At 44.6% G+C, this 15,445-nt stretch overlaps 1 protein-coding gene and 1 long non-coding RNA gene across 2 annotated transcripts in view; one reads left to right on the top strand and one right to left on the bottom strand.

The window, feature by feature from the left end:
- The window catches only part of lrrk1 (leucine-rich repeat kinase 1), a 197,640-nt gene extending 191,472 nt beyond the window's left edge, over window positions 1–6,168 (top strand). The window contains 3 exon segments of the mRNA XM_073032977.1: window positions 245–1,044; window positions 4,548–4,649; window positions 5,546–6,168. Of these exon segments, the coding sequence (XP_072889078.1) occupies window positions 245–1,044; window positions 4,548–4,649; window positions 5,546–5,723 (1,080 nt within the window). The 3' untranslated portion in view covers window positions 5,724–6,168.
- On the bottom strand, window positions 5,834–7,321 carry LOC140718805 (uncharacterized). The gene is made up of 2 exons (XR_012096794.1): window positions 7,183–7,321; window positions 5,834–6,969 (listed from the first exon to the last, which is right to left on the bottom strand). It is a non-coding gene; the product is annotated as an uncharacterized lncRNA (long non-coding RNA).
- Window positions 7,322–15,445: the final 8,124 nt, after the last annotated feature.

Here is a 15,445-nt window from a genome sequence, read left to right as displayed (position 1 = left end):
TAAGAGTCTCTTAAAATACCCAATTAAATCCACCGAAGACAAGCAAATTTATTTGTTAAGCAAATAAAATTACTTCTGCAAGTTTTATTCACAAAACCTTACAGTCGTATGTTTGATTCCAGTTGATGGCTGAGCTTTGTGACAGGTCGGCTGCCCAGGAAGATTGTTCTTGTGTCATTTTCATGATGTGAGGTAAGGCTCATTTATCGGAGTCATATTCTAACCACTGCCCATCTTCCCACAGAAATGTCCACTGATGCTGGCTGGCATGGCCGATGGAATGGTCGCGGTCTACTCATTGGCCAGTGAAATTCCCAAGGACTGGTCGTCCTACCTGTGCTCGCGTTCCGCAAACAACTTCCGGTTCAAAATCCCCGACAGCGACCCGCGGCAGAACGCATACCCGGTGGCTGACATGATAACGGTGAACAACGAATCGGAGGTGTGGTACAGCAACGGTCCCGGGATCCTGATCGTCGACACGCTAACTACAGAAATCATTCGCCGATTGGAACCGTACCAGCCGCCTTCGCAGGTCGTCTCAATGACGTGTAACCTGGGCTGTAATGGAGAAGAGACTATCTGGTGTCTGGATGACAAGACGAGCACGTTGGTGATGTACCGTGCTTATCAGATCTGTGCTCGCTTTGCCTGCAGTGACAGTAATCCATTGAGAGATGTGTTTCCCATCCAGCAGCCTGTTAGTGCCACAGCAAACATCGCCATCACACCCAAGGACACGAGTGAAACCAATTCCACCGACGTCAGCATTATCTTCCACGACGAGGTTGGCACTCAGATAATAAGACATTGTGACTCCATGACCGATTACTGTTCTTTGTCCTCCAGCTCTTCCTACTCCACCGACAGGAACATCAGTTTGCTCGTCTCCTCTGCCAGCCCAACGAGCGCTCCCACTTCTCTGACCTACGAAGATCCAGACAAAGGTGGTGCGCCTGAGAACGTCTCCCCAGCTGCAGATAATCCCAAGCACCTACAAGCTGTAAAGGTCCTCACAGTGAAGGACACGTTATGGATACCAAGGTGAGCTTCACGCTTTCCAAAGCCAGAATCACTGCTGATACCAGTGCAGGATTGGTGAATAGTTGCAAACAGTCAAACTGTGCAGGGTGGCAAATACTCGGGCTTCTTCATTTCTAGTGTATCAATGAATTAATCGTTACTTTAATTAACATCCTCGAAGTGGAGGTATATCAATGGCTTCTATTAAATCCGGTTTTGTGTAATTGAGGTAAAACAAAACATTACTTTAATGAGCTGATCATTTCTGAGGGGAAACTGAGAGTGTGGAATGAGCTGCCAACACAAGTGGTGCATGCAAGCTGGATTTCAGGGTTTAAGAGAAGTTCGGATAGGTACGGTACATGGATGGTAGGGGTATGGAGGGCAGGTTGATGGGAGTAGGCAGTTTAAATGGTTAGACGTAGACTAGATGGGCCAAAGGGCCTGTTTCTTTACTTTTCTGTGATTCTGATGCTGCTCTGTACTGGGAATTAAACTAAACATCAACAGGGTTCAGCTCGTAGGATGAAATAGGAAGATGCGGGAAACCTTCAGCAAATTATCCCGCATCTGTGGAAAGAGAAATGGTGGTCAGAGTTTAAAAAATATGAAAAGTTAACTCTGTTTCACTTTTCACAATACTGCCAGACCTTCTGAGCGTTCCCTGCATTGTCTTTCTTTCATTGCAGTAATTTGATCTTCACTTGGCTTTAGGGAAGTTTATAGATCGCCGAGGTTGGAGCGAGGAAGCAAAGCAGTGTCTTGGGTAACCAGCGAGAAGTGCATCCAGCAGCAGCTTCTAACAGGCTGTGTGAAGGAGGTGGAGCTGGAACTGGGTGAACTCCGGATCATTCGGGAGGCTGAGGGGGCGATAAACAGGACGTGGAGGGAGGTAGCAACACCCCTGGTGCAAGACGTAGTTAAGTGGGTGACCATGAGGAGGGGGAACGGGGAAGGGCAGCCAGTGCAGAGTCCCCCTGTACCCATTCCTCTCAACAGCAGGTACACCTGTTAGAGGAGTTGACCCAGCGGAGGAAAGCCTCAGCGATGTGGCACTGAGTCTGGCTCTGTCGCTCAGAGGGGAAGGGAGAGAACGGGCAAGCTGCAGTGTTAGGGGATTCGTTGTTTAGGGGAACAGAAGGGAGGTTCTGTGGACGAGAGCGAGATTCCTGGATGGTTTGTCGCCTCCTGGGTGCCGGGCTCAGATCGCGTCCACGGCGGTCTGAAGCAGCCGGAGGTCGAGGTCCATGTAGGTACCAATGGCATGAGTAGCAGGGCTGCCAGGGTCCCAAGGTGCTGCAAGAGAATTCAGGGAGTTATGTGCTAAATTACAGAACAGGATTGTGATCTCAGAATTGCTACCCATGTCAAGTGCCGGTGAGGCCAGAAATGGGAAGATTATTCAGTTTTATATGTGACTAAGGAGTTGGTGTAGGGGGAGGGCTTCAGATTTCTGGATCATTGAGCTCTCTTCCAGCGAAGGTGGGACCTGTACAGAAGAGACGGTTTGCTCCTGAACTGGATGAGATTAATATCCTGGCAGGAATGTTTGCCAGTGCTGCATGGTGTGGGGGGTGGGGGTGGGGGTGAGGTTAAACTCGAGCTGCAGGGGGATGGGGACAGATAGTGGAATGGTTTTGGAGAAAGGTGCTGTTAAGCCTACATACAAAGCCAGGATTCAAAAGGCCAAGGATGGTGGGACTGATGTTCTGAGCTGAGTATAATTCAGTGAAAGGAATATTGCAGGGAAGGCGAATGAGCTCAGAACACGGGTCAGCGTGTGGAATTATGACATTGTAGCCATTGTTGAAACTTGTTTGCAGGAGGAGCAAGACTGGCAGCTTAATATTCTGGGGTTCCATTGTTTTAGACGTGACAGAGTGGGAGGGATTAAAGGAGGAAGGGTGTCATTACTAGTCAGGGAAAATATCACGCCAGTACCCAATCAAGACAGACTGGAGAGTTCATCTACTTTGGGTGGAACTGAGGAATAAGAAAGGTATGACTGCGTTAATGGGATTATATTATAGGCCACCCAACAGTCCACGGGATTTAGAGGAGCAAATTTGTAGAGAGATCGCAGACTGTTGCAAGAAACATAAGGTCATGATAGTAGGTTTCCACGTATTGACTGGGCCTCCCATACTGTAAAAGGGCTGAATGGGAAAGAGCTTGTCAAATGTGTTCAGGAAAGTTTCCTTAATTAGTTCATAGAGGTCCCAATGAGAGAGGGTGTGATACTGGATCTCCTATTAGGGAATGAGCAGGGCACGCGACGGAAGTTTGTGTTGGGGATCACTTTGCAGCTAGTGACCATAATGCCATTAGTTTCAAGGTGAATATGGACGAGGATAGGTCTGGTCCATGGGTTAAGATTCTAAGTTGGAGAAGGGCCAATTTTGATGGTTTCAGAAAGGATTTGGCAAGTGTGGATTAGGACAGATTGTTTTCTGGCAAAGGTGTACTTGGTAAGTGGGAGGCTTTCAAAAGTGAAAGTTTGAGAGTACAGAATACATATGTTCCTGTCAGAATAAAAGGCAAGGAAAGCTCGTTTTCAAGAGATATAGAGGCCCCAGATAAGAAAAAGTTGCATAGCAGGTATAGGCAAATGAGGTACCTGAAGAGTATAAGAAATGCAAGAGAGCACTTCAATTTTCAAAGTAAATTTATTGTCAAAGTACATATGCCACCATATACAACCCTGAGATTTATTTTCCTACAGACATACTCAATAAATCCATTATTGAATAATAACCATAATAGAATCATTGAAAGGCCACACCAACTTAGGTGTCCAACCAGTGTGCAAAAGACAACAAACTGTGTAAATATAAAAAGAAAGAATTTTAATAAATAAATAAGCAATAAATATTGAGAACATGAAATAAAGAGTCGTTGAAAGTGAGTCCATAGGTTGTGGGAACATCTTGATGATGGGGCAAGTGAAGTTGAGTGAAGTTAATCCCCTTTGCTTCAGATGCCTGATGGTTGAGGGGTAATAACTGTTCTTAAACTTGGCGATATGAGTCCTGAGGCTCCTGTATCTTCTTCCTGATGGAGGCAATGAGAAGAGAGCATGTCGTGGGTGGTGAGGTCCCTGAAGATGGACGCTGCTTTCCTCTGACAGTGTTCCATGTTGATGTGCTCAATTGTTGGGAGAGCTTTAACCGCGATGGACTGGGCAGTAGCCACTACTATTTATGGGATTTTTCATTCAAGGGCATTGGTGTTTTCATGCCAGGGTGTGAATGTACTTTACTTCACATCTATAGAAATTTGTCAAAGTTTTAGATACCATGCATTCACGCCCAGCTGTCTCCCACCACTGCCTCTCCTTCACCCCTAAACTACGAAGCAAGCCTCCCACCACCACTCTTCTCTTGCACGACTGCTCCTGACGCCTGTAATTCCAGCAGCCCCTCGCATTCCTTGCACCGAGTGAGATGCAGGTCACACTGCTCTCTCCCTCTGCCCTCAGCATTGGTATTGACAGGTCAATTGATGCTTTGTTGGTCTATTTGCAGGCATGGTGGTGACATCATTGTGATTGAAATTCAAAGCCAGGGCGGCTGGGAACAAGGCAAGGTGGTGGCTGTGCTGAACGCTGGATCGGTTACCGAGGAGAGGTGAGAGGGTGCAACAACTGAGATGTATCAGAGTCAGGTTTAATGCCACCAGCATATGTCGTGGAATTTGCTAACTTTGCAGCAACAGTACAATGCAATACATGATAAATGTAGCAAAACAAATAAATTACAGTAAATATATATGTACATTAAATAGTTAAATTAAAATAAGTAGTGCCAAACAGAAATTTTAAAAATCATCTCCTGATTTCCATGCCCAAGTTACCCTAAACTGGATACCAATGCATCAACTGCACAGAGGGAACGTGTTTTATTAGGTTTGATTAGTAACAACCATGTTTAGAAAATCAGAACTTTCTAATATATTTCCTAGTTTTTAAGTTTGTTAGAAGTATCCCTGTGCTATGTAATCAATCAGATTTCAGAAACTACGTAGTATTTTAGATGCCTTTCTCCAATTTTGAATCACAACCCCAGTACCAGTGCTATCTTTCTTCATAATTATCTTGAAACTAATGGACTCATAATCACTTGATCCGTTCCATGTCCCTTTAATGTGATTATCTGGAGCAACAAGTCCATGGTAAGAACTCAGCGGGTCAAGGAGCATCTCTGGGTGCAAAGGGACCGTCAATGTTTCAGGCCAGAACTCAAGATGTCAACAATTCCTTTCCTCCCACAGATTCTACTTGACCCACCGAGTTCCTCCCGCAGTTTGTTTCTTCTGATGTTCAGCTCAGCTTGCACTTGGTCAGATACTGTGAGAAAAGCAAACCCTATTATGAAACTGATATATATTTGGCAGCCCTTTACTGCATGGAGCAATAACTTTCAGGCTTGGAGCTGGAAAATGGAAAGTTTACAAACCTGCTGAAATTGTTTTGCATTTCACTGCTGTTACTTACTCCGCTCTCTCACATTGCCGTCTCCCACAGCACACTGGTAGAGGCTGCCGTTGTGGCAAAGGACACAGTGGTCTGCTGCTTTCGAGACGACGTTGGAGACTGGCGACTGTGCTTGTGGAGGGGCTGGGGCTCCCAGGAATTCGAGCTGTTCTATCAATCGTTTGAAGAATTGGGGAGAATGGAAGTCAGCATGCGCAAACGGAGGTAGCATCACAAGCTAACTCCGCTCCTCTGGACTTGTGGCTTCACAGCACCGAATCCATTGGCACAAAGACAGAAATAGGTCTCTAAGCTGGAGTTTAAAGACCAGACTTTAAAAAAAAAAACAGTCCTTGTCTTTGAATGTAACCTGTGGGGACAGGAGACTTCAGCCCAAGACACTCTTCAAAGTAGCTAACACAATGAGTGGAAGACGATGAGGAATCCGCCATCTTCTGTTGGAATTCATTCCACTGCACAGCGATTGCAGCCTTCAGTTTATACACAGGCTGAATTCTCATTTCAGGATCCATTCTGTCTCCTTCCATTTACAGACTGATACTGCTGTTCTTTGTTATGTAAAGCCATATGGGTCGTCTTGTCTGCAAAAAAATGTTAAAAGGGACTAATTTATTTATTATGCAATAAATACAATTAAAAATTATTTGTCTATATGTGATGAGGGTCTTTAATGTCTGTGAAAGTCATTTGTAACATTCTAACACTGCATTTCTCTTAAATCAACGGTCCATCATCCCTTATCTCCTCTGTAGCCGGGGCATTGGGGTGGATGTTCGGTCCACTTGGGTGAAAGAGTCTGTGTCCTGCGCTGCAAGGGCACCCTCTGAGGATTTCCTACTCAAAAAAGCAGATCGGGTGAAAGACGTCAGAAATCAGGCACTAGAACAATTCGAGCTCACAGGCATCTTGAATTGAAGCTTGGGTGCTTAAATTCAAGATGCCAAATCTGCTGATCCCAACTGGAATAAAGTCACGGAGAGCGACAGCAAGGAAACAGCCTCCTCACACCCCCTTCCCCACCGAGTGTGCACCACCAGTGGTCCTGGTGGGCAATAACACCCCTCTCCCCGGGGCAGTGGGAGTTTCTAAGCAGGGCAGTGGCAGGGGGGCGCTCAGTAGCAAAGGGGGCAGCTGAGGGATTACAGGCACAGTTTAAGAAATGTATTACTTGTTATAAACATTTAATCATCAGTGCCTCATAACTGATAACGATCACATCATGATCACCTCATCTTTTGCTAACGCACCGTTCTCTTAGACTTTGCTCCAACTGTGTTACGAATGTTGACACTTCTACATTTCAAGGTTCAAGCTAAAGTTATTATCGACTTATATACATCACCATATACAACCCTGAGACTCAGGTTCCTGTGGGCATACTCAATAAATCCATAACAGAATCATTGAAAGACTGCACCAACTTGAGCGTTCACCAGTGTGCAGAAGACAACAAACTGCAAAAACAAAAAGAAAGAAAAAATGAGATGTCTGGACTGAAGAAATAGTGTTATTTCCAATCCCAGCCCACACATTATTGCCGTTTACTACTGTAGTACAGTGCTCTCTACTACAATTTCCATAATCTAATCATGCAGTGAAGCAATTCCTGTGTATCTGGGTATGACACTCAATGAGGTAAAATTCAGAAGCTGCCCCATTTTATGTACCTTCAGGCAGAGAGTCAGGTGAGCTATGATGATGACATAACTTCCTTTCCCTTTTCCTTCGATCACAGCGTTTGAGGTTGGACATAACTGATAGATGATGGGCCGTGGTTGTTAATCCATAATGAACATGACAGAAGCAGACAAAACAAAAAAGAACTGTAGACAAAAAAAAGGAAACAAAAGAATTGAGGAGTATCTGAATTATGGATTATTGCCTGCACCAAATCACACGTTACCATCCGAAAGCTGAAGCTGAGAGTCAGTTTTATTCTGACTGGTTACGGGCTGAACCTCAAATTCTCCAAGAGAGTTTAATGCAGTTGGGTATCTGTAACAGGAACCAATAAGGAGACGGAGTTGACAAAACAGACCTGCAACGTCTTGATTAGATTTCAACAGAAGATCTTTTTGGCTGCCTTCTTCTAATTTCAATGTACCTAAGGGAGCGGACAGTCATTTTCCACGCTTCTACTGTTGTGATCGGTTGATTGGTGAACAAAGCATCTCTCTGATTGGGTCATTTCTATTCACCAATGAGATTTAGCACTGTTGCACCAATCATAAGCACCCCACTGCATTCCCCCAGGAGATGCAAGAAGGGCGAGTGTGAAAAGCTTTCCTCACCCTCTGTGAAACAATTGCTGGGACAGTGGAAATATCTGGACGAGGAAGCGACAACACTGGCAAAACTTACTCCCAGACCAAGTCTCACATCCCATGCCGGACTGCAGTTCTAAGGCAGTGTTCAACAAAACAGTGATGTTTTGCCAGGTACAGGTATTGATTATAGCCAATGTTTTGATGACAAACTCTGCCATCTTTATCAGGAATGATATCTGAGCATGTCTAGTCAGGTGATATTTATACCTCCACAGACCGTCCTTTCTGATTGGTTAATCCCATCCAATCAGGTTTTCACTCTCCCACCTTGTTAACAATCGAATTCCAGTTCTTACTTAGAGTGAGACCTTCGTCTTTGTTAAAATTCTTTCCCTCTACTTTGATTTCAATGGCTTCCTTCAGCCGGCAGTCTCAAAAGTCATTGGCGAAACACGGTAGTTTTGTGCCGTCAAAGTCAATCCTGTCATTGTGAATACAGTGTTCTACTACCGCAGATTTCTCCAGGTAACCTAAACAGATACACCTCCTGTGCTCCTTGATGTGGGTTTCCACCGTGCATCCCGTCTGGCCAATATACACTGCTCCACATTCACAGGGAACCCTGTAAACACCAGCTGAACTGAGTCCCAGGTCATCTTTGACCCACATAAGCTGTGAATTGAGCTTCCTTATGGGTTTTGTGGATGGTGTTAATCCGGTAGTCCGGATCCTGGCAATCCTTCCAGAAACTGTGGAAATATCGGGAAGACGGGTTCCTTCTCATTAAGTTTCCACTGACCCTTTTAAGGGCCCAATTGATTTACTTGACTTTGTAGCCATTTGTCTAATCATCTTATTTATTAATGGAGCCTCACTAGGTCCAAAATAGTTTTTGCACGGTGAAGTAGAAAGAACCGCTCGAAGTCGGGAGGTGTAATGGAGGCTGTGGTTGTTGAGGTACAAGTCCGTGTGAGCGGGCTTCCTACTTGCCCAAGGCTACCATCCAGTTTCCATCGTGTTAGAATGGGAGGCAACCATTCTTCTCCATCTCCATTGTAATTTGAATGCTTGAATACCAATCAGATGGTTGTGGAACTGTTTAAGTGCTTGGAGTCCATGAGGCCACACTACAAAGGTGTCATCAACATATCTGAAGAAGCATTTGGGGCGTAAGGGCGATGAACTCAAGAGTCATCTCCTCAAAGTGTTCCATGTAGAAATTATCAATAGCCAGCAACAAGGGCGATCCCATGGCCACTGTGTCCATTTGTTCATAGTAGTTCCCCTTATAGAGGAAGCCCGTGGATGTAAGGGGTGTTCGAAAAGGTCAATAGTACCCTTATCAAACTAACTGCAGGCGGACCAAGTTGTCTTTAATGGGAACTCTTGTGAACAGGGACACCATATCGAAATCAACCATTACATCCTCCGGGTTCAACTGGATGTTGGTTACCATTTTAACAAAGTCAGTTGAATTTGTGATGTGATGCTCACAGCCCCCAAAAAGGGGGGGCAGAATGCTTAGCAGAAGTGCTTTGTACATGTCTGCTGGCAGTTGGATTTCTTCAGTAAAGCGGAGGTCATCCTCACAATCGAATCCTTACCTCCTCTACGGTTTTTGGATTGCTTGCTCTGCTCCATCAATGTAGACGTGACAAGCTAAAGCTCTAGGGACTGGAGCGAAGTTTAGCCCCTTGACGAGGACTGATCTACTTTGCCCAGTTTGATTGATGACAATCATTTCTGGGTCCGATTTTGGGATGGCTGCACTTCGTTTGGATAGTTTGCTGTAGCCTCGGTCATGGCAATTATCAGAAAACCACTCACGCGGTCTGAAACCTCAACAATAACAGCCACCATCACACCTCCCAACATAGAGCAGTTATTTCTACCTTGATTAACAGTGCAAAAACTATTTCTGGCCCAGAGAGTCTCCCCAATGAAATTCCTATTCCGCATGATGTTCCTGCAGAATGGCTACAAGGCGAATGAAATCAATCAGCCCTTAAAAGGGCCAAGAGAGAAACCAGGAAACCAACATTGCTAGTGTCTGCCTTCTCTATATCTCCACAGTTTCTGGAAGGATCACCGGGATCCTGAAGATTAACACCATCCGCAGATTAACATCATCCACAAAACCCATAAGGAAGCTCAAATCACAGCGTATGTGAGTCAAAGATGACCTGAGGCTCAGCTGAACGCGGAACAGTGTATATCGGCCAGGTGGGACGCACAGTGGAAACCTGCATCAAGGAGCACAGGAAGTTTATCTGTATGGGTTACCCAGAGAAATCGGTGGTAGCAGAACACTGCATTCACAACGGCCACAGGATTGACTTCAAAGATACAAAACTACTTTGCCGCATCAATGGCTTTTGGGACCGCCTGGTGAAGGAAGCCATTGAAATAAAACTAAAGGAGAAGAATATTAATAAAGACGAAGGTCTCACTCTAAGTAAGAAATGGAATTTGAATATAACAAGGTGGGAGAGCAAAAACCTGATTGGATGAGAACCAACCAGTCAAGAGGGATGGACTACAGGGTATAAATACCACCAGACTAGACAGGCCCAAACATCATTCCTGAAGAAAATGGCAGAGTGTGACACCAAAACATTGGTTATAATCGATACTTGCACCCGGCTGGAAGCCCAAGAAGAGTTTATTCGTCATATACACCGGGAAAGCACTAGACCCTAAAACAGTATAGGTTTGTGTCCTTCATGCAACATATTATTGCTTATTGCTGAATCTGGGAAGATCCATACAATTGGAGAACTGATTCTGCCAGAAGTAAGGGAGGTTCTGAGTACTGTTTTGCATAAGTCACCAGACTCAATGACAACTCTGCTCAAAGATAAATAGATGATACGTCTTAAAATGTAGAAGACACATTGTGCAATATACCTAGGGCAACAGAATTTGCTCTGCAATTGTGTGAGTCAACTTTGCCAGACAACAAATCTTTGTTTCTTCATTAGGTTTGTTTCATAAAAGGTGGAAGCATGGTTCAACAATAGTTACTTGCAAGGGGACTAGGAAAGATGTACAAATTTAACAGGAAGGATGGAGAAGAACTGATTTTGCTACAAAATGACTGAGCTCGAAAAATTATATCAGGACTTTTGGTTGCAGAAAGAAGTCACTGGATGCTACCTTATACTGCAGAAAGGGTCAAGATATTCTTTAATGCCTTTCCAACATCGTGCTTAGTGGAGCATAGTTTCAGTGCAGTCACCCAACTTCTTTGAAAGCAACAAAACAGACTGCAAGTTACTGAACGTGGGGATCTGAGACTCCTGAGTGACATTCAGCCGGATGTGGAAAAGCTGATATCATTGCACCAAGCCCACCCATCTCCTAGAAAAGTGAAAAAGCAATGATGTAGTGAATAGTGAGACTGCTCATACGAGGGGTGATTGATAAGTTTGTGGCCTGAGGTAGAAGGAGTCGATTTTAGAAAACCTAGCACATTTATTTTTCAACATAGTCCCCTCCTACATTTACACACTTAGTCCAGCGGTCGTGGAACATATGGATCTTGGACCTCCAGAAAGTGTCTACAGATATGTGATTGATAAGTTTGTGGCCTAAGGTAGAAAGAGATGAGTTATTAACTTCAAACTTTCCACATAATCACTCAAAGAGTTGAACTGCATGTGTATGTAACGAGAGCTGTATAACTCATCTCCTTCTACCTTAGGCCACGAACTTATCAATCACCCATCCGTGGACACTTTCTGGAGGTCCAAAATCCGTATGCTTCATGACCGCTGGATTAAGTGTGTAGATGTAGGAGGGGACTATGTTGAAAAATACATATGCTAGGCTTTCTAAAATTGATTCCGTCTACCTTAGGCCACAAGCATATCAATCACCCCTCGTATATGCTCTAAAACGATTGATGAAAATTGTTTTTAATGTACTTAAATATTCTCCCCACTTTCCTATCCACTCCTCCCAGATTCAGCAACTCATTAACAGACTAGGCACAATTAACCTACCAACCTGCGTGCCTGTGAGATGTGGAAACCAGGTGGTCACAGGGAGAGCGTGCAGACTCCAAACAGACAGCACCAGAGATCAGGATCGAATGTGGGTCCCCGGTGCTGTGAGACAACAACTGTGTTATATACACCTTTGTACAGCTGTATGACAGCATGGGATTCCGGTAGGGGACTGATCTCTGGATTATCTGAGCCAAGCCATTTTTTTTGAAGGATTAGGGGATTAAGGATGATTTGGATCTCTTCACAGAAGTAGAGTTAAGATGTGGGATGGATCAGCTATGATTGTATAGAATGGCAAGTCAAGCTTGAGGGATTTGCTGGCGTCCTCCGGCTTCAGCTTTTAGCACCAGTGGTTTCTTCAAAACATTTTCTTTGTTGATACTAATCATTTTGTGCACTTTAGTGTTTGTCCCTTGGTTCCCTGTTTTATCAGGAATCCTTTTGTGTTCTCCAGCTGAGGATATACAAAATTTCTGCATGGGGTCTCAGCTATTTCATTCTTCCTAGCACAATTCATATCTCAGCTATGGACAAATCACTTTCTTTTACTTTGCATGTCTGTTTTAAGTCTCTTAATCTGCTTTCATATTTCCAACTGCGGGGTGATCTCACTGAGACCTACCAAATATTGAAAGGACTAGATTGGGTGAATGTGGAGAGGATATTTCCTATGGTGGGGGTATCCAGGACTAGAGGGCACAACCTCAAAATTGAGGGGCAGCCCTTTAGAACAGAGGTAAGGAGGAATTTTTTTAGCCAGAGAGTAGTGAATCTGTGGAATGCTTGGCCACAGACTGTGGAGGAGGCCAAGTCCATGCGTATATTTGAGGTGGAAGTTGATCGTTTCCTGATCGGTCAGGGCATCAAGGGATATGGCGAGAAGGCAAGTATATGAGGTTGGGTGGGATCCGGGATCAGCCATGATGAAATGACAGAGCAGACTCGATGGGCTGAATGGCCTAATTCTGCTGCTATGTCTTATGGTCTTTATTTTCATATTCAGTTTTACCAATAAAATCGTTCTGGCCTTTGTCATTTTTAAATATTCACAATCCAAGAGCTTACTACACTTCTTCACAACGTTTAAGCATTTTTTTAAACCCGAAACAAACACCAATTCATTCAATTTACCCGATTTATTCCCGCAGAGCTTTATTTATCTGATTGGAATATAATTTATTAAAAGTCTTCAAGTATTTCTTCAAGTGTAATGTCTAATCTATTTTCCAATCTTATTTAGCTAAAAACATCCTTTATTTGTTGGCAGCTGACTTTATTTACAGATTCCATGAACAGTGGACACAGAGCTCAATGTTATGTTCTATCCTATTGAGAATAATGGGCACCAGAGGAGATGTTATGTAGTTGCTACAAACAAGGTCAAAGTTATACCAACTCAACACACGGGACAAGATCTAAATTGTGGTAAACGCTAAAGGTACTCAGGGGCGGGGCAGGCAGAGGGGAACACAGGGAATCTTTCAGAAGGGGGACTAAAGGCCACAGATGCAGGAATCTGGAGCAAGAAAAAATAACAATCTGTCAGAGTAGCACACACAAAATGCTGGAGGAACTCAGCAGGCCAGGCAGCATCGACGGAGACGAGTGAAGAGTTGACGCTTCGGGGCGAGGACCTTCATCAGGACTGGAAGGGAAGTAAACTCAGAGTATGAAGGTGGGGAAGAAGTGCGAGGTAGTAGGAAGATGGGTGAAATGAGGAGGGGAGGGGGTGAAGTAGAGAGCTGGGAAGATGATTGGTAAAAGAGATAAAGGTCTGGAGAAGGGGAAATCTGGTAGAAGAGGACAGAAGACCATGGAAGACAGGGAAGTGGGGAGCACTAGAGTGGGGTGAAGGGCCTTCTTATTCCGGCTTCTCATCTTTTTCTCCCCAGTTCTGCTGAAGGGTGCCAACCCAAAACGTCGACTTTTTAAAAGAGGCTACCTGACCTGCTGAGTCCCTCCAGCATTTTGTGCGTGTTGCTTTGGATTTCCAGCATCTGCAGATTTTCTTGTGTTTGCGAATCTGCCAGAGGAACTCAGCGGGTCGAGCAGCGCCTGTGGCAGGAAAGGAAATGTTAATATTTTTGTCAGAACCTCGCATTGATGCAGCTTGACCCAATGAGTTCCTCTCGCAGAATGTTCTGGATTGATGATGACTTTTCATCAGGACTGGAAAAGTCAAAAACAAGATCAGCATGTTTTAAAATGCAGAGGAGGTAGATGGGGAGAGCAGACTGACTCACAAAGTTCCTGAGCATCTATCTGCAGCATTCACTGGTTTTATTTTGTATTTTCAACATCTATGATTTTTTTTCAAACTATAAGATATCTTCTCCACTATAAAATATTGTTCCAAAACGTATTGGGATTGAATTCTGAGTGTCGGTTCTTTGGATTATGTTATTCATGTTGATTTGTCCTGCTGTATTTCAGCTAAAGTTCTGGGCAGATAGGTGTTCCCTACAGGTAGGGGCCATTGTTTAAATCGATGCCAGTCACCCTCTGGCCAAGCCTGCAGCTGCTGAGGAGCCTGGTACAGTTACAACCACTGGAACACCATTAATTCGGATTCAACCTCTGGAATCCTCAATTGGAGATTTCAGGTTGTTACGCAGTCTGTCGGGCTTTAGATGCTCTAACTCTCTGGAATACGGGTAACTGGCGTAGCCCCTTTAAGGGTTCAGGACCCTCTTGCTAATTGGCAATCGTGTTTAGGCACCAAGAATTCACTATTTAAAGAGCACCTGAACGGAGCCTCTCTGCTCAATCTTAAGCTCAACCAGAGATATTGTCCAGTGTTTTGATTTGTGCTCGGTTCTCATTCCAGCTTTATACTGTGTCTCAGTCCGAGCCTTGAATACTCCAGCATCATCCTCAACAAGGTCCCCTGTCACAGGGGTCAGGGTGCCGGAGAAGGTTTCCTGATCCGTTGGCACTTGGCTGGATCCTCTGAGCTTTGCCACATTGAGGGCAGCACGACAAGCAAGGCAAGGACAGGGTAGGTGGTCAAATAGTAGCCCTCTATCACACCAGCTCGTGCCTGTGGAAGATTAGAAACATAGAAAACCTACAGCACAATACAGGCCCTTTGGCCCACAAAGCTGTGCCGAACATGTCCCTACCTTAGAAATTACCTAGGGTTACTCATAGCCCTCTATTTTTCTAAGCTCTATATACCTGTCCAGGAGTATCTTAAATACCCTATCGTATCCGCCTCCACCACCGTTGCCGGCAGCCCATTCCAAAACCCCACCACTCTCTGCGTAAAAAACTGACCCCTGACATCTGCTCTGTACCTACTTCCAAGCACCTTAAACCTGTGCCCTCTCGTGCTAGCCATTTCAGCCCTGGGAAAAAGCCTCTGACAATCCACACGATCAATGCCTCTCATCATCTTATACAACTCTGTCAGGTTACCTCTCATCTTCTGCTGCTCCAAGGAAATAAGGCTGAGTTCAGTCTACCTATTCTCATAGGGCATGCTCCCCAATCAAGGCAACATCCTTGTAAATCTCCTCTGCACCCTTTCTATGGTTTCCACATCCTTCCTGTAGTGAGGCGAACAGAACTGAGCACAGTACTCCAAGTGGGGTCTGACCAGGGTCCTATATAGCTGTAATATTATTTCTCAGCTCTTAAATTCAATCCCACGG

This window comes from Hemitrygon akajei, chromosome 30 (assembly GCF_048418815.1).
Source record: "Hemitrygon akajei chromosome 30, sHemAka1.3, whole genome shotgun sequence".
In the NCBI taxonomy this organism is placed as follows: domain Eukaryota; kingdom Metazoa; phylum Chordata; class Chondrichthyes; order Myliobatiformes; family Dasyatidae; genus Hemitrygon; species Hemitrygon akajei.
The sequence above is the reverse complement of the archived record's forward strand: the minus strand, read 5'-3'. Positions and strand labels throughout refer to the sequence as shown.